The sequence below is a fragment of the Mizuhopecten yessoensis genome, unplaced genomic scaffold, assembly GCF_002113885.1.
Source record: "Mizuhopecten yessoensis strain PY_sf001 unplaced genomic scaffold, ASM211388v2 scaffold11169, whole genome shotgun sequence".
NCBI lineage: Eukaryota > Metazoa > Mollusca > Bivalvia > Pectinida > Pectinidae > Mizuhopecten > Mizuhopecten yessoensis.
In genome coordinates, this window is record NW_018408914.1 from 1,523,815 (window position 1) to 1,546,994 (window position 23,180).

At 36.0% G+C, this 23,180-nt stretch overlaps 1 protein-coding gene across 4 annotated transcripts in view; it reads left to right on the forward strand.

The window, feature by feature from the left end:
- LOC110467307 overlaps nucleotides 1-23,180 on the forward strand; it is a 75,810-nt gene that overhangs the window by 20,467 nt on the left and 32,163 nt on the right. For 3 of the 4 annotated variants that reach the window (XM_021524392.1, XM_021524395.1, XM_021524393.1), the window contains exons 9-12: nucleotides 9,139-9,401; nucleotides 15,960-16,218; nucleotides 16,915-17,881; nucleotides 18,465-18,494. In XM_021524392.1, the coding sequence (XP_021380067.1) occupies nucleotides 9,139-9,401; nucleotides 15,960-16,218; nucleotides 16,915-17,881; nucleotides 18,465-18,494 (1,519 nt within the window). The remainder of the gene's footprint in view (nucleotides 1-9,138; nucleotides 9,402-15,959; nucleotides 16,219-16,914; nucleotides 17,882-18,464; nucleotides 18,495-23,180) is intronic. The other variant, XM_021524394.1, reaches the window with a different exon arrangement.

The following is a 23,180-nucleotide window of genomic DNA, read 5'->3' on the forward strand; positions in this document are numbered from 1 at the left end:
GTGATTGAGAGATTCTGGCGACAGTAGAAAGTTATCTTGGGTGTGTACAGCTATAAACTGGAATAACAGTTGGCCTGTGGATATGATAACTGGGTCACCTATATTTGTAAGTATGTGTGAAGATACATATAATAGGATTGAATCCAACAATAACATCTTTTAATGTATAAATTGACAATAGCTGCAATGGAATTTTAAACAATATTGTTTAACGTTTATGGTATTGTATAAATTTATGTATGTACAAGCGTATATTTTACATATTTCTAAAATATCTCTCATTATTCTTTAAGAGTTGCTTCCATATTATCTTATTTACGATGTGTATATGTTTTATAGTTGGTGAGATTATAAATAAATATTTGAGTTTGATTTTATGATCAAAATCAGTATGTGCACAGCATTAGTTCCCTATCAGCCATGCATGTACCGTGTACGTGTTAGTCTCTTAACTAAAACACCCCTACAGACTAACTCCCTTTGTAGTTTCTGTAGCTTCCCCCCAGAGTTAGTACTGACTTGACCCCTCCTTGTTGTAATTATTGTGAGACTCCCCAGCAGCCTGTATGAGTCTAATATTGAAAGCTAGTTTCGGAATATTCCTTTTTAAGAATATCTGGAGTTTCAGGTTATCCCTCAAGCTCTCAATTTAACTATACTCAAACTAATAATATTGAAAACTGTTGTTTAAAACAAATTCAAATTTATTCCTGTGGGTTTGCAGCACACAAGAACACACAAACATGATTCATGTAGTTGGGCAGAATTTCATTAGACATTAGGTGTAGTAAGATGACAGATTTTCAATGGAAATTCCATCTCACATACAGGTGACAACTAAATTGTGTTGAAGTATGATGAAAGCTATACACTTTTATATGTATATTCAATGAAATTTTCATCTGCTATCAAAAGGGTTTAATATTTGTAAAAGATATAGGAATTTACTGTAGATACACTTAATGGTAAAACAACTGTCAATAAAAACTGTTATGTTACAAAATGCACCTGCAGTCTTGACAGTAAATTAGCATAGAATGATGTACTAGGATAATAACATTGATGATCCCGGATGTACACTATTCAATTTGATGATGGACGAGGATGTGCTGCAATGTATATTGTGTGTTTATGGGCAGTCTGAAGAAGGTCATATAAACAGTCAGTACACATAGGGCCGCTCATAGATACACACAGGTATGCATTATTGATGTCTTACTCATCCTCGTCTTTGACAGAAAGCATAAAAAAATCTCTACTCGTGAGGTTATCAGATGTGGGATCTAGAGAGCTATGTAACTTTGGTTCTATTGATCCAGTTATTACTGGAAGTTATATACAGTCTGTATGACAAAAGATTACAGAATGTCGATCAGTGATAATAAGTGATAATACGTCATATTTAGTTCATCACGTATATATATATCATATATATTTATGATACAGATCTTGTGATGGTAGCATGTCTTGTAACCAAATTTCTGGTAAATCAAAGAAAACCAAATATTTGGACTATTGATTTGATGAAAGATCAAAGAAATCCATGCTGATCGATGCATCAAAAAGGATAAAAGAAATTTACATGGAATCAATCATACAAATGATCCATATCTAGTCAGGTTGTGTGCTGTGTGTGCTGTTGTGGGCGAACAGGCTTAACTTCGGACCAGTGCCAGTATATTGGTTTTACTGGAGTTCATGATTGTCTGACATGTAACTCCATTAGATTCCCAAAATATTGTGGCTGATAATTGACCAGGAAATGGTTAATTGTTGTTACTCAGACTTAATTACACTGTATGATTACTGTCAAAAAGCCAAATGTTAAGGCGACACAGCTGCAAATTATATAGAAGAAATTTCAAAGAAATTACTTGTAGATACAATCTCTTAAGAACAGTTTTAAGAAATATCAAAAGCAATCTTCATCCATAGGTGCTTCTATATAAACTTATGCTTATGGACATTATTTCTCAAAAACAGTTTTATGAAAACCCACCAATATTGCAGTAAGTGTTTCCTTTAAAGTTTTGGTTCTGATTGAGGCAAAAAGTCAAGAGGTCAAATTCGTAGTATATTGTATTTCTCAGGAACAAGCTAATAGTTAACAAGTATATTTATTTAGCTTAAGGTAAAGGACATCAACAAGTTAATCTATAGTATTACCATTGTCACTTTTGTAAAATAATCATTTAAGACCTTTTCAAAAGAAAGTTTTCATAAAAATCAAATGTTACCATGCATTTGCCAGAATTATAGTTGTTTGAAATTTGAATGTTTAAAAAAAGAAACGATAAAAAAACAAAAAACTGCAGGGGTTAAACTGGAAACCTTTACAATACAAAACCTACACTTCACTGATGTTGTTAAAGAGGAATTACGCAAGCACAGTATCAAAATGAATGTCCAATTAATGGGCCACAAAGCATATGAAAAACTTGACAGGGGAAGTCACTCTAAAAACCAGAAAAACTGCTTGGGGTTGCTTTATCTTTTATACAGAGGGGAGAGCTAGTGCTCCAAGTAAAAGAACACAGAGTGGAACTCTTCTTCGTGATTAAAAATGATGCAGTGGTACCCTTCACCCTAATAAATCTTAAGTATGCTTTATTATAAGTTCTGAATATGACTCTTTAGGATGAAGTGAAAATCATTTAAAAATAAACATGCTTGCAGATTTTATTTATCGGGTAATTACTGAACAAATGATAAACTTTGATGTGATGAAGCTATAGGTTGGTTTAGATTTCAACATTCAGAGTTTTGGGATGATGTCCATAGTGTTTAATTTGTTATTTTGTAGGAAATGGTTGATACTTTAGTTACTTAGGATTAATCTTATGCAGGATGATACACAACTTATCAATCATGCTAGATACTTGTCATGCAAAATCAAAAAAAGTAAAATTGAAAATTTTAAAATGAAGGTATGTGAGGTAAATCTGCAAAGTGGTCTGTTTGTCACAGTTGTAAGATGAACTCACAGTCATTGGGAGCTATATCCCCTGACATGCACACTTCTATTCATGGCTTGTGTATTTATATTTCCCTAGTGGGATCAACCACTAGAATTCATTAGTATCATTCTTGAAGGTCCTTGATATAAAAAGCCCATTGAACACTTAAAGTAGAGATTGTGTGGAGTATTACATAAGTGTAACACGTTTATCAATGTGATAGTGTACAGTTATTGTATGTGTGTGAGGGAAATAGCACTTCGCCACAGGAAATAGTTAATGTCAAGGGGGACAATAAAATTGCTATTTCCCAAAATACCCATAAAATAACTGTTTTAATATACCAACAACAAAGAAAGAGGTTATTTTGAATAGCATTGCTATTGTCTACTTTTATATATGTAGTGTAAAAAAGAAGAAATGTATAATAATGTAACATGTTACTGCCTAAATGGGAACACATACATAAAGATATAGACCAGTATAACCAGTCTGATCATGCACATTGGACATGGATGAGTCAGGACAGTATTGACTAATTAGTTATTTTAGATCACTTCTGTAGACAAGGATAAAGTTCGTGACAATGTTCAATTTGATCTTTCAGGTGATATTTAAGCCAATTGGCAGACAACTATTGACCAATTACTGGGAACCTTATATAGTTACTGAGATGCCTGAAACATATATATATATGATTAGGAATGGTTTCTCTAACTACTACACAACATGAAATGTTTCTGGCCTATTTTAAAAATGCATTGTCTTGTGATTAACTAACCTTAGAGCTGTAATGTAACTTTTATTTATTTGAAGTATGATATGTGCTGTTGTTAAATTTGATACATTCATTAGTATCAGATCAGACTGTCCAAAACATATATTGTTATAAAAGCTACTTATAAGGAAACTGCAGTCAAACTCCACAACAGCTGAACACCTATCAAACTCCACCACTGCCAAATACCTTTGTCAAACTCTACCACTGCCAAATACCTTTTTCAAACTCTACCACTGCCAAATACCTTTGTCAAACTCCATCACTACAAAATACCTTTGTCAAACTCCACCACTACCAAATACCTCTGTATGGAGCACTAATTCTTGTACAGGTTTGTCAAACTCCATCACTACAAAATACCTTTGTCAAACTCCACCACTACCAAATACCTTTGTCAAACTCCACCACTACCAAATACCTCTGTCAAACTCTACCACTGCCAAATACCTTTGTCAAACTCCACCACTACCAAATACCTTTGTCAAACTCCACCACTACCAAATACCTTTGTCAAACTCCACCACTACCAAATACCTTTGTCAAACTCCACCACTACCAAATACCTTTGTCAAACTCCACCACTACCAAATACCTTTGTCAAACTCCACCACTACCAAATACCTTTGTCAAACTCCACCACTACCAAATACCTTTGTCAAACTCCACCACTACCAAATACCTTTGTCAAACTCCACCACTACCAAATACCTTTGTCAAACTCCACCACTACCAAATACCTTTGTCAAACTCCACCACTACCAAATACCTTTGTCAAACTCCACCACTACCAAATACCTTTGTCAAACTCCACCACTACCAAATACCTTTGTCAAACTCCACCACTACCAAATACCTTTGTCAAACTCCACCACTACCAAATACCTTTGTCAAACTCCACCACTACCAAATACCTTTGTCAAACTCCACCACTACCAAATACCTTTGTCAAACTCCACCACTACCAAATACCTTTGTCAAACTCCACCACTACCAAATACCTTTGTCAAACTCCACCACTACCAAATACCTTTGTCAAACTCCACCACTACCAAATACCTTTGTCAAACTCCACCACTACCAAATACCTTTGTCAAACTCCACCACTACCAAATACCTTTGTCAAACTCCACCACTACCAAATACCTTTGTCAAACTCCACCACTACCAAATACCTTTGTCAAACTCCACCACTACCAAATACCTTTGTCAAACTCCACCACTACCAAATACCTTTGTCAAACTCCACCACTACCAAATACCTTTGTCAAACTCCACCACTACCAAATACCTCTGTCAAACTCCACTATTACAAAATACCTTTGTCAAACTCCACCACTACCAAATACCTTTGTCAAACTCCACCACTACCAAATACCTTTGTCAAACTCCACCACTACCAAATACCTTTGTCAAACTCCACCACTACCAAATACCTTTGTCAAACTCCACCACTACCAAATACCTTTGTCAAACTCCACCACTACCAAATACCTTTGTCAAACTCCACCACTACCAAATACCTTTGTCAAACTCCACCACTACCAAATACCTTTGTCAAACTCCACCACTACCAAATACCTTTGTCAAACTCCACCACTACCAAATACCTTTGTCAAACTCCACCACTACCAAATACCTTTGTCAAACTCCACCACTACCAAATACCTTTGTCAAACTCCACCACTACCAAATACCTTTGTCAAACTCCACCACTACCAAATACCTTTGTCAAACTCCACCACTACCAAATACCTTTGTCAAACTCCACCACTACCAAATACCTTTGTCAAACTCCACCACTACCAAATACCTTTGTCAAACTCCACCACTACCAAATACCTTTGTCAAACTCCACCACTACCAAATACCTTTGTCAAACTCCACCACTACCAAATACCTTTGTCAAACTCCACCACTACCAAATACCTTTGTCAAACTCCACCACTACCAAATACCTTTGTCAAACTCCACCACTACCAAATACCTTTGTCAAACTCCACCACTACCAAATACCTTTGTCAAACTCCATCACTACCAAATACCTCTGTCAAACTCCACTATTACAAAATACCTTTGTCAAACTCCACCACTACCAAATACCTTTGTCAAACTCCACCACTACCAAATACCTTTGTCAAACTCCACCACTACCAAATACCTTTGTCAAACTCCACCACTACCAAATACCTTTGTCAAACTCCACCACTACCAAATACCTTTGTCAAACTCCACCACTACCAAATACCTTTGTCAAACTCCACCACTACCAAATACCTTTGTCAAACTCCACCACTACCAAATACCTTTGTCAAACTCCACCACTACCAAATACCTTTGTCAAACTCCACCACTACCAAATACCTTTGTCAAACTCCACCACTACCAAATACCTTTGTCAAACTCCACCACTACCAAATACCTTTGTCAAACTCCACCACTACCAAATACCTTTGTCAAACTCCACCACTACCAAATACCTTTGTCAAACTCCACCACTACCAAATACCTTTGTCAAACTCCACCACTACCAAATACCTTTGTCAAACTCCACCACTACCAAATACCTTTGTCAAACTCCACCACTACCAAATACCTCTGTCAAACTCCATCACTGCCAAATACCTCTGTCAATATCCACTATTACCAAATACCTCTGTCAAACTCCAACACTACCAAATACCTCTGTCAACCTTCACCACTGCCAAATACCATTGTCAAACTCCAACACGGCCAAATACCTCTGTCAAACTCCACCACTGCCAAATACTTTTTAGTACCTCTGTCCAACTCGGCTTCTGCCAAACATCATGATTGTAGATGTCTGACAATTGTTGGTGTAAAATTTATGTTGCCTTTTTGATGATGATTGGTTATTCAAATAATTTTTGTCTGAAGTCTGGTGTCCATTCAGTAAGTCACTTTACAATATTTGTTTAAATGCTGTTTCTCAGGAACCTAAAATGAATTCTTGAAAAAAATTGGTATTTATGATCCCGTTAATCCTTTATAGATGTGCATGCTCCAATTTGAGATAAATTGAAAATCTAGCCTTTAAAAACAAACCACTTTAAGCTTATGTTGTAAGTTGCATGATTCTCCTTTGTACATCATCCATACATGTGCTTTTTGAAGAAGAGAGCAGAGAAATGAAGAGAAAAGAACCCACAATGATGAGCGCCCAGCTCCCTCTGGGATCTCTTGTTACCAGTCACCTGGTGTGATAAATGCATGGTTGCTAAGAGCTTTAATCACATTGTTTTGTTGCCATGTAAAAGCTAAGTACATTTGTAAAGGTATTTTTCTAGAAATGCATTTTTTTTGTAAACAGCTATTGCTCTGAAGCATATGAAATGATGGTATTGATAAAATGATGGCCATCTCATGCTCGCTTATGGAAACAACAAAAGACCTGCCCCATGTCATCATGATCATTGGCCTTTGGAATAGATTTTTACATCTCAAAGTAGAATCTTGATCAGTCTGAATATTCATGATGATATTGATCCTAAATAGTCATTTTGTTTAGAATACCTAAAACAGGATGATGGAGGATTTCTGCTGAAAGGACTTCTACAAATGTACAGTACTACCATATGTACAGTACTACCATATGTACAGTACTACCATATGTATTTGTATGAAGTCTTATTCATGAAACTGTCTTCATCAGCTCAAACTAAAGGTTTTACTTAATCTTTATCAGATTTCCAAAACTGCATTATGATTCATTGTTGGAGAAAAGAATAGTTTATTTTATTGTTTCTTCCATATTTTGTTCTTCAAAATTTTCCATGTATGCTAATATCAATTGATTGACTATACATGTATTAATTAAATGGTTTGCCAAATCTGTCCATTAACGGTATATAGCTGTGTTTCCCAGCCTGAATCAGAGTTAACCTTGGGCTGATTGTGTAGGTTGGAGAGGCTGGGATCAAGCGTAGACTTGTGTCTGATCCAGACCTGTAGTTAAGGAGCTCATCTTTTTCAAATCAATCCAGCAAAATCTTGAAAATTAAATTCCAAAAAATGCTGAAGACTAATTTGGATTCCGTTTGAGCAATATTTGTTTTTAAATAAAAAATTCTATCAGTAAAACCCAGCAGATTCATTATTGGCTCTAGAATTCTCATGATGTTTTCAAAACAAGCTTGAAATAATATTGATATGATGGAGCCAGTCTCATGGGTGTTTGATAGTGTAAGCTAACACAGTAGCTGTATAAGGTAGGGCCAGGCTGTTGTAGTACTGGAGTCTCTTCCCCATCCATCAGGGTAGTGGGAGCATGCAGCAGGACAATTTACGCTGCTGAGACAATGATCTCCAGGAAGGATCCGCTCAGACTGTCTATTAGCATAAAGATAATTGTACAATATGGCACGTATCCGTAACTCCAGTGGGGTAAACTCCACATCTCTACCACTGTTTTATTGGGTAACATGACTATGGAGCACTAATTCTTGTACAGGAACAAGACTTTGGTGTAAAAAGTGCTGTCTCAAGGGTGATGTATACCGCTCTAGCATTGGGTTAGCTAACAGTTCTTTTGTATTGATCAGCCCCTGAAAAGATACTGTAAGAATTATCAGTAACCTACATTCGGAATACTCACAAATGAAATCTTCTAAATCTTCTTTCCAATTTATTGCATTCTGGGAGAGGAAATGTTCCCCCCCCCCCCCAATATTTTGCATAACATCTTGAGTTACTGTTTCAATCAATTTTAGCCTTTTTACATAAGTATTTACCAATAATGAAGTACATTTTTGGTATTAAGCGTTCAATCCAGTCCTGTAGAATTTAACAAACCTGTGTGTATTGGTAGGCATTAGTTACAGGATGTACTTGTGGCTGCAGTCTTTGTGATTGGATTGGTGAAACGTACACTTCTAGTGAGAATATTTGTTGGAATTTTTTGCAATATGCTTGAAGTTCAAGCAACAATTTTTCTTTGTGGGATGTTGGTTTACACTGGAACATTATAGATCACACCGTAACCTGACGTGATTGTAAATAGTAGGCTGGGTAAGGACCGTTGTGTAACCCGCTATTTGTAAGCTCTGTTAATTGTCGTAATCTATTACAATCCTGTGCTTTATTTGGCTGTGTGCTTAAGAACCAAGTGCAGTCCTAGGTAAAAATCAATGTGGAGGCCGTACAGTAAGGGGGACACCGTTCCATGGCATGATACAGTCGCATGACATCTAGTTCGACTGCAAGATCTCCTGACTCACGATAGTACTACTTTGATCTAGTATGTACAAAACACTCTAACAAATAATCCTACCTTCTATTGCTTTTGTGGCCAAGAAATAATGTGTTTTCTGTACATGGATGACTAATTGATGCACCGCTTGAAATCAGAAATAGTTCTGAAAATATTTGGTTTTGTTTCAATAGAGAGGAAAGAACATCGGATGAAAAAGATGACGGAAATGACACTGACAATGATGTGTTCAGAAGTGGTTCAGAGTCACCTCAGTACGTAAAAGCCAGTGTAGTCGACCCTAAACAGCGACGTGCCACTGTCAGTGGTGGATCTCCGACACTCAGTCGAACTCTCCTGGGACCTGAGGACATTGATACACCCACACGACCGAAATCCTTTACAGTCTCTGCTGCTGATGCTCCACAAATCGAGTATCGTGATCACGGAATACCAGGTAAGTTTATAATGTCTACTTACATAAACATACAGCTGTGTCTGTGTGCGGGATCATGTGTATGTGTGTATACAAGTTTGTTTAGTATACTTATACTTTATATTATGTTCTGTGCATATCTATATTTTCAAAATTAGCTCATGTACGCTTTGTGTGTGTATTTTCAATTTATCTAATTATTCACCAAGCTTTAGTGTTATTATTTATTACAATAATTACTAAACCTACCAACCATTTTATTAATTATAATCATTTCAAGTTGAAAAAAAAAGGGAATTACCAATTATAAGTTTCTGAAGAGTCCAGATGAAGTCAAGGTAACTCTGTATATGAAATACAAATTGATATTAAAATGTGTATGTTTATTTATTCTTTAAATACACTGAAATGTGGTAATCACATAATTATGATCACGACACAGCTGTGTGTAAAACAACTTGCCAATGTTGAATGTTTTCTATAATAGTCTACTGTATACACTGATTTACAGCAGTGTCGATTTTTATGAATTAACTGATAAATGATGTCAGAAAGTTTCAGAAATATTCAAAGAAAAAATTTATGATAGGTCTTCCTTTTTATCTGTAAAGAAACTTGTTTTACAGAAAATAAAGATCTTAGCATTCTGAGAATACCCATGTATAGTGATCGTCCCTATATAGTGTGTTCCGTTGAAATGCTCTCTTACATGATTGATTTATGAAAAGTATTAAAAATCTAGGATGTGGTTTCTGCTCACTTGATGGGTTATTCCTGAACGTGATGCACAGACATATATATAAAAACAATGACGTTTTTATTTGGAAAGGTCTTTAGTATAGAAAAGTGTTCATTTCCAGAAAGGAATTTCCATTTAAATTTTGATTGACATTTTATCAGACTTTTTAAGTTATTTTTCTATGCAACAATGTTGCCATGGAAACTGTGTTATAAAACAAAGATTGCTCTTCAATTCGACGTATCAGTTTTCTGAATGCTTTCCCTACCATTTCCTATTGTGGTAATATTGTACATATAGGGATGAGTGATGGTCATTGGTTTATAGATGTATCTTAATTCAAATTCTGCTGTATATAAATTGATAAATCTTGTGGTACTTTAAAAAAAAGCAGAAAAAATAACAAAGTTTATAGGCATAGTATTCAAAAGTATTGTAAATAGAATTTTAATTAGATTATCTCTGGGATTTATATTTTTTACGATAATATGTGGTGGAAATTAGAGTATTCAATAATGAACTGGTCTATTTTTGGCTTACTGTTACCCTGGTACTAAGGTAATATATTAAGATCTACAGTGAAGTTGAAATTTCTCCTTCCCATTCGGATTCCGTAACTTTCAAATGGATAGAAATGTCTGTCATTTAATCAATTTCAGATTTTAGATTTAATGTTTGCCAGATGAATATTTCCTGATACATCTGTTGAGAGGACGTCAGTGTGTGATACTAAAGCCTATTTAGTGATCACGTTTAATCAGACGTCCTATAGTAAAGAGTCCCTACAGTGTGGTGAACAGCGAGTCTGATCAGACACTGGACTCCAGTACTGAATTGTTTACAAGATATGTTACTCTGATAAAACAGTATTTTGCTATATATCCTATCATCAGACTTGCTTCAAAAGAGTACTTGAAACCTTATTTCCTGTCCTTGGACTTGTTTAAAAGAGTCCTGTCCAGATATTTATTTTAAAGAGTGCTCATCATTATTTCCTGTCCCACTATTTGTTTTTTAAGAGTATTGGATACTGATTAGTTTACAGTAATACTTGCATAAAGGGTGTTGTAGAATGTAAGTATTTCACTCTAAAAAATTGACAATTTTAAAGTATTTGGTTTGAAAGGTGACCAGAGCTGGCAATCAGGACATTCACTGATGACAAGTTAGAATTTACTCAACAAAGCATCAAAATAGAATTCTGAGTACTACCCGGTCCATGATATAGGTTATGAAACCATTGAAGATGAATAATTATCCACACTTGTTTCAATATCTACTAGAAATAAGCGGTTTTAAGGAGACAAACTTGATTAGAATTTATGCGATTTGGACACCCCTTGGTTTAGGACTATGGTTGAGACTTGCAGTGTGAGCATTTGAAATTGAATGGTAGTGACTGCATGTTGGCAGTAAAAACTAGGCCATTTGGGACTACCATTACTGAGATACTGAAATTCTACATTGCCCTTTGTGTATTATAATGTGTTGGAATGCATCTGATAATGGTTAAAACCAAATTTGCGAGTAGAAAATAGCAAACATGTTTGAGAACTCATCTTCCACTAGCTTCAACAGCTGCCATCTGTGAAACTGCAGTCCCAACTTTTCAAAGCACAAGTTTTAGTTTGGTGATGAGGTCACCTTTCCAACCACATAGATTTTCTATGGCTATTCTAGATCTCTTACCTGGTTTCCTCCAACATCAAGACTCTCTTCCATCTAGGTAAACAAAATGATTGAATTGTTCTTTCTGAGGGTTTAGGAGGGGGGATGAGGCAAGTCATGAAATGTGTTTTACTCATAAGCCATCTGAAATTGTTTAGTTTGATAAGGGTTAATTTTATATTGTCAAAATGATGGAAAGTGAAATAATTAAAGGCAATTAGTTGAACAGCTCCATTACTGTGTTGTCTTTATCTTATAGCTTTAGGCAATCTCCTCAGCAGCAGGAACGGCTATGGTTATTGATTAGTAATCATTTAAAATGTTCAAATGTCACAGGTCGGTTCATATCATAAAGCATGTGATTGTACTCAAAAGGGCACTAAAATTGAAGGATAGTTAGGAATGTGTTTTATCTTTACAGCTGATACAAAATATTATTTTACATTAAAATGATTAGCTGAAAAATATTCTTTTTGATAAGGGTTAAGGTCATATGATCAATAAGGAATATTAACAAAATACTGGATATAAAATTTCAGCTTTATTAGAAATGTGTTTTGGACAAGCGTTAGCTGTTTTATATCAGGAAAGAAAAGAATCAATATGTAAAACTTGTAATGGAATTCTAAAATACATTTATGCTAAAAAATCAATGTAAAATCACCTGCCGCCAGTGTCTTGTCGGAGTCTATTTCCAGCTTCTTGTCGGAGTCTATTTCCAGCTTCTTGTCAGAGTCTATTTCCAGCTTCTTGTCGGAGTCTATTTCCAGCCTCTTGTCGGAGTCTATTTCCAGCTTCTTGTCGGAGTCTATTTCCAGCCTCTTGTCGGAGTCTATTTCTAGCGTCTTGTCGGAGTCTATTTCCAGCCTCTTGTCGGAGTCTATTTCCAGCTTCTTGTCGGAGTCTATTTCCAGACCGTTGTTACTCAAAATTTGTCTCGCTTTGTGGCATTGCTCCTCTTAAAGATTTTAAGTGGAAGTATCATTAGGTGTTAAGCTATAATAAAACTGCAAGATAACCAAATACAACTATAGATACGAACTTGTAGATAGTATAGTGTATGTCATATCAACACATGGGTAAAATGTCATGTCAAAACACATGTAGATAGTATAGTGTATGTCATATCAACACATGGGTAAAATGTCATGTCAAAACACACGTAGATAGTATAGTGTATGTCATATCAACACATGGGTAAAATGTCATGTCAAAACACACGTAGATAGTATAGTGTATGTCATATCAACACATGGGTAAAATGTCATGTCAAAACACACGTAGATAGTATAGTGTATGTCATATCAACACATGGGTAAAATGTCATGTCAAAACACACGTAGATAGTATAGTGTATGTCATATCAACACATGGGTAAAATGTCATGTCAAAACACACGTAGATAGTATAGTGTATGTCATATCAACACATGGGTAAAATGTCATGTCAAAACACACGTAGATAGTATAGTGTATGTCATATCAACACATGGGTAAAATGTCATGTCAAAACACACGTAGATAGTATAGTGTATGTCATATCAACACATGGGTAAAATGTCATGTCAAAACACACGTAGATAGTATAGTGTATGTCATATCAACACATGGGTAAAATGTCATGTCAAAACACACGTAGATAGTATAGTGTATGTCATATCAACACATGGGTAAAATGTCATGTCAAAACACACGTAGATAGTATAGTGTATGTCATATCAACACATGGGTAAAATGTCATGTCAAAACACACGTAGATAGTATAGTGTATGTCATATCAACACATGGGTAAAATGTCATGTCAAAACACACGTAGATAGTATAGTGTATGTCATATCAACACATGGGTAAAATGTCATGTCAAAACACACGTAGATAGTATAGTGTATGTCATATCAACACATGGGTAAAATGTCATGTCAAAACACACGTAGATAGTATAGTGTATGTCATATCAACACATGGGTAAAATGTCATGTCAAAACACACGTAGATAGTATAGTGTATGTCATATCAACACATGGGTAAAATGTCATGTCAAAACACACGTAGATAGTATAGTGTATGTCATATCAACACATGGGTAAAATGTCATGTCAAAACACACGTAGATAGTATAGTGTATGTCATATCAACACATGGGTAAAATGTCATGTCAAAACACACGTAGATAGTATAGTGTATGTCATATCAACACATGGGTAAAATGTCATGTCAAAACACACGTAGATAGTATAGTGTATGTCATATCAACACATGGGTAAAATGTCATGTCAAAACACACGTAGATAGTATAGTGTATGTCATATCAACACATGGGTAAAATGTCATGTCAAAACACACGTAGATAGTATAGTGTATGTCATATCAACACATGGGTAAAATGTCATGTCAAAACACACGTAGATAGTATAGTGTATGTCATATCAACACATGGGTAAAATGTCATGTCAAAACACACGTAGATAGTATAGTGTATGTCATATCAACACATGGGTAAAATGTCATGTCAAAACACACGTAGATAGTATAGTGTATGTCATATCAACACATGGGTAAAATGTCATGTCAAAACACACGTAGATAGTATAGTGTATGTCATATCAACACATGGGTAAAATGTCATGTCAAAACACACGTAGATAGTATAGTGTATGTCATATCAACACATGGGTAAAATGTCATGTCAAAACACACGTAGATAGTATAGTGTATGTCATATCAACACATGGGTAAAATGTCATGTCAAAACACACGTAGATAGTATAGTGTATGTCATATCAACACATGGGTAAAATGTCATGTCAAAACACATGTAGAAAGCATGGGGTATGTCATATCAACACATGGATAAAATGTCATGTCAAAACACAAGTAGATAGTATAGTGTATGTCATATCAACACATGGGTAAAATGTCATATGTCATATAAACACATGTAGATATAGCATGGTGGATGTCATATCAGCACATGGGTAAAATGTCATATGTCACATAAACACATGGGTAAAATGTCACATGTCATATACACATGTAGATAGCATGTCATATGTCTTAAAAACACCAGTAATACGTCTTATAAACACATGTTGTATGTCTTATAAGCACATGTCGTATGTCTTATAAGCACATGTAATTGTCTTATAAATACATGTAACATGTCTTATGAATGCATGTAATATGTCTTACAAATACATGTCATATGTCTTATAAATACATGTAACATGTCTTATGAACACATGTCATATGTCTTATAAATACATGTATTATGTCTTACAAATACATGTAACATGTCTTATAAGCACATGCAATATGTCTTATAAATGCATGTAATATGTCTTACAGCCACACAAATGAAGAAAGCATGTTGTATGGGAATTTTATTGTACATTCAGTTGATAAATCTTCCTGGATAATGATTATTTTTTGGTCTTCATTGGCAATGCAAATGTTCACTTCCTATCAAACTGAACTAGTTTTATATCTTATACTAGACTCTAAACATGACATGGATTTATTTATCTCAGAAGATTAAATCTGGGGTTAGACTCCTTTTGTAGAGCTATACCAGTTCGGATCATTGATTTCATGGTTCATACAAAGTTGCATTATCTAAACCTGTAGTGTTAAAACCAACAGAAAATTTGGAGCTGAGGATACTGTATAGTTGCTAATAACCACATGGGCTATACATTTACTTATTTTGCAAATTCATAAAAAAATACGAAAATCTGTACCTTAATTACTTGTAATAATGAAATGTTTAGATCATGGCAGGAACACAGTTAAGTTGAGGCTACTAGGTGTAAATATAATGTTGATGAAAAGATTGCAACCCATCAATTAGATAAGGGTTTAGCATTAGCGGTGGCCATTTGTGTATCTATGTTGTAGCATGTGACTGTGCTTGTCCAAGTTTGTAAGGCATATTGAATTATCATTTATAATTTGACATTGCATCTCAGACATGTTTTCTTCTATTTAATGAACCACACATTTGTTGTTCATTACTTTGAGAAACTTTGGCTAACTACCCAAGTGTGAAAAAAATCCAAAGTGGTCCTTATCATGCAGTCCGTGTATACATTATAATTTTTGTTGTCCTGTACGTGACATATAGTAATATTCTTTTTAAAAAGAAGGAGGACTAGCTATGTTGTATATTTATTTTAGGTGAAGACAGTAATTTACTGCGACTCGGGGATGCCAATAAGATCATAAACGCCCAGCAGAAGCGACAGGATTTCCGGACTACGAAGTCTGTGCCCCAGTCCCTGGAGTTTGTGGTGAAGAAGCCCACACCTACTGTCCAGGAACCCACACCCCGACTAAGGGTCACCAGGGCTGACCAGCACATAGAACTTATCAACGATCCCCCAGACCCTGATACAGATCGCTCTCCTACACTCGGACTTCTCATAGTTCCCTCAAGGTCAGCTCCTGTCCTTAAAGCCTCTCTTTTAAACTATACTCCAACACATCACAGTATCTGAGGGTTATATGGGTGTTGCTTTTGAAGGATCTTTATATTCCTTCTTGCTCAATAATTCATGAACATGCCTTAAAATCAATTTACTCCATGAGGTCCCTTGATGTTAGTTTTTTCAATCATCACAAACAAATTTGAATTCCTTTATAAGAGCATATTAACCATTTCCTTGGTGCCAATTGCCTTGAAGATCAGTATTTCTAAACTTTACTTGAACTTGTGTAGTGGTCCTTCTGAGGTCAGTAACTATCACAACATCCAATGTTTAAGGAAGCCTATGTAGCGTTGAGTCCTTTTGTCTCTCTCCAGTGAAAGTGAGTCTAGGACTGTATCTTCTACTTGAAGTAAGAATCATTCATGCATCACCTTTGCGCTAAATGTCATTGAATATTACGAAATATATCCTAAGGTTATCTCAATATTCAAATTTGTTTAGGTGGCACAAGAATTCGATTTTTAATTGCTATAATAAAACTAAGTCATACAAATGTTGCAACAGTCATCAGACATTTTCTTAGCTGAATGAACTTGAGTTTGCAGTAACAGAGTTATTGGTGAACACTGTATCTACTGTACGTCTAAGTATCAGTCCGACAGAAAAACTGTATGTTTTGATAAAATGTTGTTTCTATTTAACAGGTTCCAGAACTTTGCCACCTGTTCTCAGGGTGTTGATGAGGACATAGACACATCGGACACACAGCCCCACATTTCAGCTACCTCCTCAAGTGACACCCTCACAGAGGACACATTCAATTCGGAAGAAAATCTCCGGGCTTCCCACTCTCCTCAACCTTCCTCCCAATCACCGCAACCTTCTCTCTCACCCCAACCATCCTCCAAATCGTCTAGCCAGCAGACTCAAAATCCTCCTCCACAGCCTCAAACTCGCACCACTCAACCTCAATCTCATCCTCCACAACCGCAATCTCGCTCTCCGCAGCCTCAATCTCCTTCTCCACTACCGCCATCTCGCTCTCCGCAGCCTCGATCTCGCTCACAGCAATCTCAGTCTCACTCTTCTCAAAGTAAAGAATCCTCAGAATTTGTGATAAGTGCGGAACAAACAATCAAACACACACCAGACCGGGATGCAGTTAGCTTAGGTGACCTACCATCAGAGGAAGACGCAGGTGAAGTGTTCACTGAGGAAACCATGCCAGGGGTTGCAGCTGAGACTGCAAGTACTGGTACTTTAACTGACCACAAGATGGACGCCAACTACAATAATTCCACACCAGAGGCCACCAACACCAGTGCCACTAACAATTCTGAAATCCTCGACCCAAACGGCAATACAGCGGCCACAGCCACAGATAATCAAAACTTAGCCAACACCAACAATAATCTCAATCTGAGATCACAGACTTCATTAAACAAGTTTGACCCCATCACAAACAAGCCAATACCTGCTGAAAGACATTCTATAAAGCCTACAATTCCTCGAACATCAGTCAGGGACGGTGTTATTGAGGCAAGGGCTGTGGACTTGGAGAAGCCACACCAGGCCTTAGACTCAGGTGAGGTGGCACTACCACAGAAACTGAAGAACCAGCCTCAACTAATGGGATACCGTAAAATTGGCTCCTTCACACATGCTGATAAGGTAAGAGTTCTGTCATTTATAGCTATAACAAACATTCATTGCAGTCTGAAATTTATTGTAAGATGCATATACCTAACTTTTCTTCTCAGCTTTGGTAGATGATTTTGAAAAAAGCGTGTTAAAAAATATTTCTAATTTTGTTTGCTGCCATTTCTTTCCATTATAAAGACTAGGAAGATATTCTTGTTTGAATGTGTAAATATTCTTATAGAACCCTTTATTAATGTTTAGATACCCTTGAAAGTTGAAAACTGATACTAATTCTTCTTGGATTTACTACATATTCAAACTTCAGTAAATATCATTGAACTGCTAAAAGTTACAATATTTCCTAAATTTGCTGTGACATTTAACTGCACGAGATGGCCATGCATTCTGACATTCCTAAATTTTCAGGGGCATTTAGCATGACCGTTGTTCGTCTGCCTTCTGTTTTCTTTCTATCGAAGTTCCTAGTTAATGATCTTTGTTTCTATAGATAAAAAATGTTTGCAGTCTCTTGGTTTCAATTTTTCTTCTATCTGCTTCTGATGAAACTTTAGAAGTATTTCGTAAATTTTCTTCAAAAATGTTGATGTTTCAGGATCCTGGACCCAAAATTGATAATCATAAGGTGGGTTAACGTTGCTAAAGAAGGAGTTAATCCATTTAGTTGACTGATCTTTCGATTAGAATAGTGTAGTACACTTGTAAATATATTTACAGTTATGGAAATAATACAGGGACCTTAGATCTGTTTGCATTATCAAGCTTGCGTGAACCAGACTAAATCTAAGACTGTTACTAAGATTAGGTCCAACAAATGTGTATATGTGTGTATCGCTGTCCCATCCTCCTTACCTTGGCCTTCAGCTCATCCATTATACCACTCATGTACATCAATGGATATATCTGACATTTGTGGAAATGTTCCTACCCATAATTTAATAACATCCATTTACAAAGAGCCTAGTGATTGTGAAATGTATATGTCAGTGATTGTGTAAGTTGTTAAAAGAATAGGTGACCTGACCCGGAAGCGTATACTAATGATATGGATTTGAGTGTCTGAACATGTTGTAGGTGTATTGGTCGCTGTGCTGTTAGTGCACAGATAAATTAGGATGATTCACTGAAAAAGATAGAGAAAAGTCATAAGTGTCATCATAGATAGATACCACAACAAAATTATCTGCATCATTTTGTTTTGTCCATCAATATGTCAATATATAGCTTATGAATTGTTTGAATTTTTGTCGGCTTTAAACACTACGTAGGTTGTGCTTGAGATAGGATGCCTACAGATTTTAGGAAGAAAGCTTTTATGGTGAGTTTCAGATATTTGTTTTGTTGCCATAATTCAAACATTATGATGTAAATTTGTTGTTTTATATCGCTGTTGTAACAGCAGGGGCTGATTCTGTGGGTAGGTCAAGTCAAGAATGTAGGTTGCGATCATTTTCGAGTGCTATACACTTTAAAGCTTGTGGTTTTCTCTTATCACCTGAACTCTTTGGCATGCTGTCAGAGGTAGAATTTAAAGTATGTACAGGTATTTTCATTAAAGCCCAATGATACTTGAGCCTGACACATGGAGGTGTACCTGGTGTGTAACCAGGTAAATGTTACATGGAATAGTAGTTACTTCCTCCTAAGTGCCTAAAGTGCCTAATTTAGTCTCCTTATGGTTGGATTGGTCGAGTGGTTAACACTCCGGCCTTCCACGCAGGCGGCCGGGGTTCGATCCTCGAAGTCATCGCACGCATGGAATATCAGAGAAAGTGTTTTTCTCCTGCCCACACAAATTGGTCTGGGGTGGATGTTGCGATAACTTTGTTGTAGCATTCACGTTAGGTGGCACTATAAATGATACCGTTTGAAGCACAGTCCCACTACAAACAGAACACATTACATCGCCAGCACACACGCAGGCATACACTCATAGGGAGATATTAGCCAGGTGGCATAGGACTAGTAGTTAGCGCCTGATAAGGCAGCTCCTGCAAATTCCTCAAAAATTGCATTGATTAATGTATATATATGTGCTAATTGTATCAATTGTATATCTATGTACTATAAAGCACTTTAGAGTGGCTTATGTTAGCTAGATAGGGTGCTACATGTATGTCAAATGTTGTATATTAATTTTATTATTTATTAAGTACCTTCTGTGTTACAATGGCAAAGGTTGGAAAACTAGCATGAATTGTGAAAGTATGAAACCAGCGGACATGTTCCATATTTAGACTACCTTGGGCACGTTGGATTGAACACATTTTTGTGTGGTGTCAACATCTTGTAAAGGAACATTTTGGTTCAGATTTCACAACTATCACCTAAAGTCATTGCTGAATGATAATTTATGCTTCTTGACAAATTTATCTGTTAAACAGTGGATATTTAAAAATTATAATTAGTTCTAAGAATTAAAAAAAAGAGTGGTTCACAAACCATTGATAGTTTAATTTGAAGACTAATGTTATAATGAAACAAGTTTTCTTTCCAAACGAGTAAAGTAAAGAAAATTAAATCAAACTTAAACTTACATAAATGAATGTATGTTAACTACAGCTGCACTTGTATATAACAAACAAATCACAAAGTACAGCAAAAGATATGTACGGTTCTGTTTTGTCTCCTGTGAAAGATTTGTTAAAGTCCAGATACTTAAGTTAGAAATAATATAATTATTAATTTATTGATGAACTTTTTAAGACTTAATAACCTAGGATTTACAACCAATTTCAAAATTAACTGGTTCAAATGATTAAAATTGTCCAGAGTGTTAGTATTATAATGGTGTCAGATTAAAAAACATCCTGTCCAGAGTTGAGCCAGTGTCCAGATTACCAGAGTTCAGATTAAAAGGATCTTGTACAGAAAGTGATTATCCAGATTAACAAGATGTAATTGATTGGGCTTTTTATGTATTTGTAAGCTAAGGTCAAGTAACAACAACTAAGGTCATAATACAGCAGCTAATGTCATATGACAACTAATGTCTTGTGACAACAGTTAAGGTAATAATACAGCAGCTAATGTCATATGACAACTAGTGTCTTGTGACAACAACTAAGGTCATATGACAACTAGTGTCTTGTGACAACAGCTAAGGTCATATGACAACTAGTGTCTTGTGACAACAGCTAAGGTAATAAAGCAACTGCTAATATCATATGACAACTAGTGTCTTGTGACAACAGCTAAGGTAATAAAGCAAATGCTAATATCATATGACAATTAATAAAGTTATACAACAGCTATTATTATTCCTCGTCGATTTTACAGCGTGTCTGATGGGTTTGAACACATCACATGACAGGATTATAAAACATTGAGTCTCCCTCACGCGATCCATTTTCCCTGTCGAGTATCCCTCCCGGAACCCCTCGCACATTATCGGATGAGTTTTCTCTCTTTGTTAGACTCTCTAACGCCCGATGTTCTGGACGACACCCAAACATCAACAATGTCTGCGAACGGGAGATTCCACCTCCCAACAGCTGAAAAACTATAATTGTTGTTCAATTTGATGTAAAATCAAAACACTGACAGCGATAGGTATTTGTATTATATATATGCTACCAAACCTAATGAAATAAGGGCAAACAGGTCAGTCACAACAGTGACAACACAAGGGCTCGTTACATTGCCTAAGGTTGATGTAGTTTTGTTAAATGTATATAACACAGAATCCAGATGGAATTTTGGAATAATAAAACAGGTATTGCCCTGGTGTGATGGAGAATTGAAGAGTTGTTCATAGAAGAGTTGTTCCCCCTCGACAAATCATGTTTTCCTTGGGCTTCGCCCTCGGGAAACATGATTTATCGCGGGGAAACAACTCTTCAGGTCTTCCTCACACCAGGGCAATAAGTGTATAAGGTCATATGACAATGACTAAGGTCATACAACAGATAAGGCCATATGACAATAACAAAGGTCAAATTACATCAGCTAAGGTCATATGTCAATAACAAAGGTCAAATGACAACAGCTAAGGTCATATGACAATGACTAAGGTCATGCAACAATATACAATTATGGACTTTTGTGCTGGTGAATATGATGTGATATGAGCCTGAAAGAGTGATATTGACTGAGGCGAAGCCGAGGTCAATATCACTCTTTCAGGTTCATATCACATCATATTTACCAGCACAAAAGCCCATAACTGTTTTATTATATGATTCAACAATAAAATAAAACAAAACAAAACTAAAGGTTCTGATTTTTGTACGCATTTTTGAATACAACAGTTCATCATTGTAGCTTTCGAAGGCATCGTCTAGGTTGTTTTTCTTCAGATAAGCATGGAGGACATGCACTGCATGTTCAATCGCAATTTTTTACGTTAACAGCATCTTTATCCTCGAATAGTTTTGGTAATTTTCCTAACGGAAGAGAAACGTTCGCCAGCAGCCATCTTCTAATGTCGTCTGACAGATCGCGTTCCAGTCTAACTGCGCATGCGCTACGACAGGTTCCGGGGAATTTCCATACAGGCTATATTTAGAAATCGATATTCACCGGATAACCAGTCTACATGAGTTTTTGAGGACTGATCACATGTATAGGATCCGACCAATGTGATTGCGAGAAATGTTCATGCATATAATAACAGCTGATATCATATGCCAACAGCCAAAAAGTCATAACATTAGCTAACTAGTGACATATGACAACATCCTTAAGTTATATGACAATGTTGAAGGTCAGTAGAGGATGGGGCCTGTTACAGTGTAAATGCCATCAGCCTAAGTTGTATTTATACATATTTGAAAAATACCCTGATATAGGATTTCATGTGTGCATTGTAACTAGACCGATCTTCATATCTAAATAATGTTTGACGTGTTTTAAGTGGATTCCCCTGATAGGGCAATGTGCATTACAACTTACCTGTCAAGTTGCATACTGAGATAGGTACAGATAGACTTCCTGGTCCTAGTTTTGTTTTAGGAGTACAATGTTTGCTACTTGTGGTATTAATTAACCGGATAACTGATAATCAACTGATAGATTGAGCTGTCCTGGTCACAGGAAAGGATAACATTTCCTAGTTTACCATGATTTCTGCTCAGGTAATGTCACTTTGCCTTTCGATAAAATAATCATCAAATATTCGCAACATTTTTCATGCATTATACATTACAACAATATTATTTGTAGTCAAATATTCATTTGTACTTGGAATAACTTTTTAAACTTACAATCAAAAACTTTTTGTGCTAGTAGGTTAAATGCATAGAAGTAACAAGAAAACTTCAATGAAGTGTGTGTGTGTGTGTGTGGTGGTGGTGGTGGTGGTGGTGGTGGG